Source organism: Ciona intestinalis, chromosome 12, assembly GCF_000224145.3.
Source record: "Ciona intestinalis chromosome 12, KH, whole genome shotgun sequence".
Classification (NCBI taxonomy): domain Eukaryota; kingdom Metazoa; phylum Chordata; class Ascidiacea; order Phlebobranchia; family Cionidae; genus Ciona; species Ciona intestinalis.
The window spans coordinates 2,479,328-2,480,207 of record NC_020177.2 but is presented as its reverse complement, the minus strand read 5'-3'; the positions used below and the strand labels follow the sequence as shown (position 1 = coordinate 2,480,207).

Sequence of the window (880 nt, the reverse complement as noted above, 5' to 3'; positions counted from 1 at the left end):
CCGTAATAATAACAAACTGATGCGCAAATATCTGCAAAAGCTGCAGGCAACACTGAAGATTTGATTAAATTGCAACACTGAATTCAACCAACTCACCCAGCCCACCAAGCATGATTCCCAAAGAACCAACGTTTGCAAACCCGCACAAAGCATAAGTGACAATAGCCTCTGATCTTTCGTCAATCCAATTTACTGTACCATTATTGGGGCTAATGCGTAATATAACTCCACTGTCTCTGGCTTTTATCATACCAGCTAAGGACTCATAAGCGATGAATTCATTGAGGAAAATCTTGGTTCCGATTAGCTCAGCAGCCTGTTGGGATAGAAGGACAAAAGTTGTGTATGAATGAATGTAACTTTTTTATTCTTGTGTGGGGGTGGGGGGTAACGAAAGTCGTTATAACACGGATGTTCTGTTTCATACACCTCGTGCTCGCTTACGAGTTACCTCATTTGCAACTTTGTGGGTGATTATATTCTGGTAAATATTTTATTTTTTGTTTTATGTGTAAAAAACAGTTTAGTGTTTTGCCCATGGACACATACGTCCATATTGGTAGCAGTGACCAGACTTCTCTTAAAGTTTATTCAAATGTCTGGTGCCATGGCACAGCAGTTAGCACACCTGCCTTTAGCCCAGAGGATATTATGACTCTTGTAAGTGTATATTTCTTTGAGTAACACACATCAACCGCTCTAACAAAGTGGTCACTTAGGGGTTTTGAATGAATGAATGAATGAATGAATGTAACTTACTTTATCCTCGCGTGGCCGGAAAATGGCAGTCGTTATAACACGGGTTTAACACCTCGTGCCAGCTTACGAGTTACCATGTATGTTACTTTGTGGGTGATTAATTTTTTTTGGATCTTATAAT

General features: G+C 39.7%; 1 protein-coding gene across 4 annotated transcripts in view; it reads right to left on the bottom strand.

Annotated features, from left to right (window-relative positions):
* The window catches only part of LOC100187062 (solute carrier family 28 member 3-like), an 18,514-nt gene that overhangs the window by 4,107 nt on the left and 13,527 nt on the right, over window positions 1-880 (bottom strand). The window contains exon 12 of one of the 4 annotated variants that reach the window (XM_018814411.2): window positions 97-316. The exons of the other annotated variants lie outside the window; for them this stretch is intronic. Within the exon in view, the coding sequence (XP_018669956.1) occupies window positions 97-316 (220 nt within the window). The remainder of the gene's footprint in view (window positions 1-96; window positions 317-880) is intronic. 4 annotated transcript variants of the gene reach the window in all.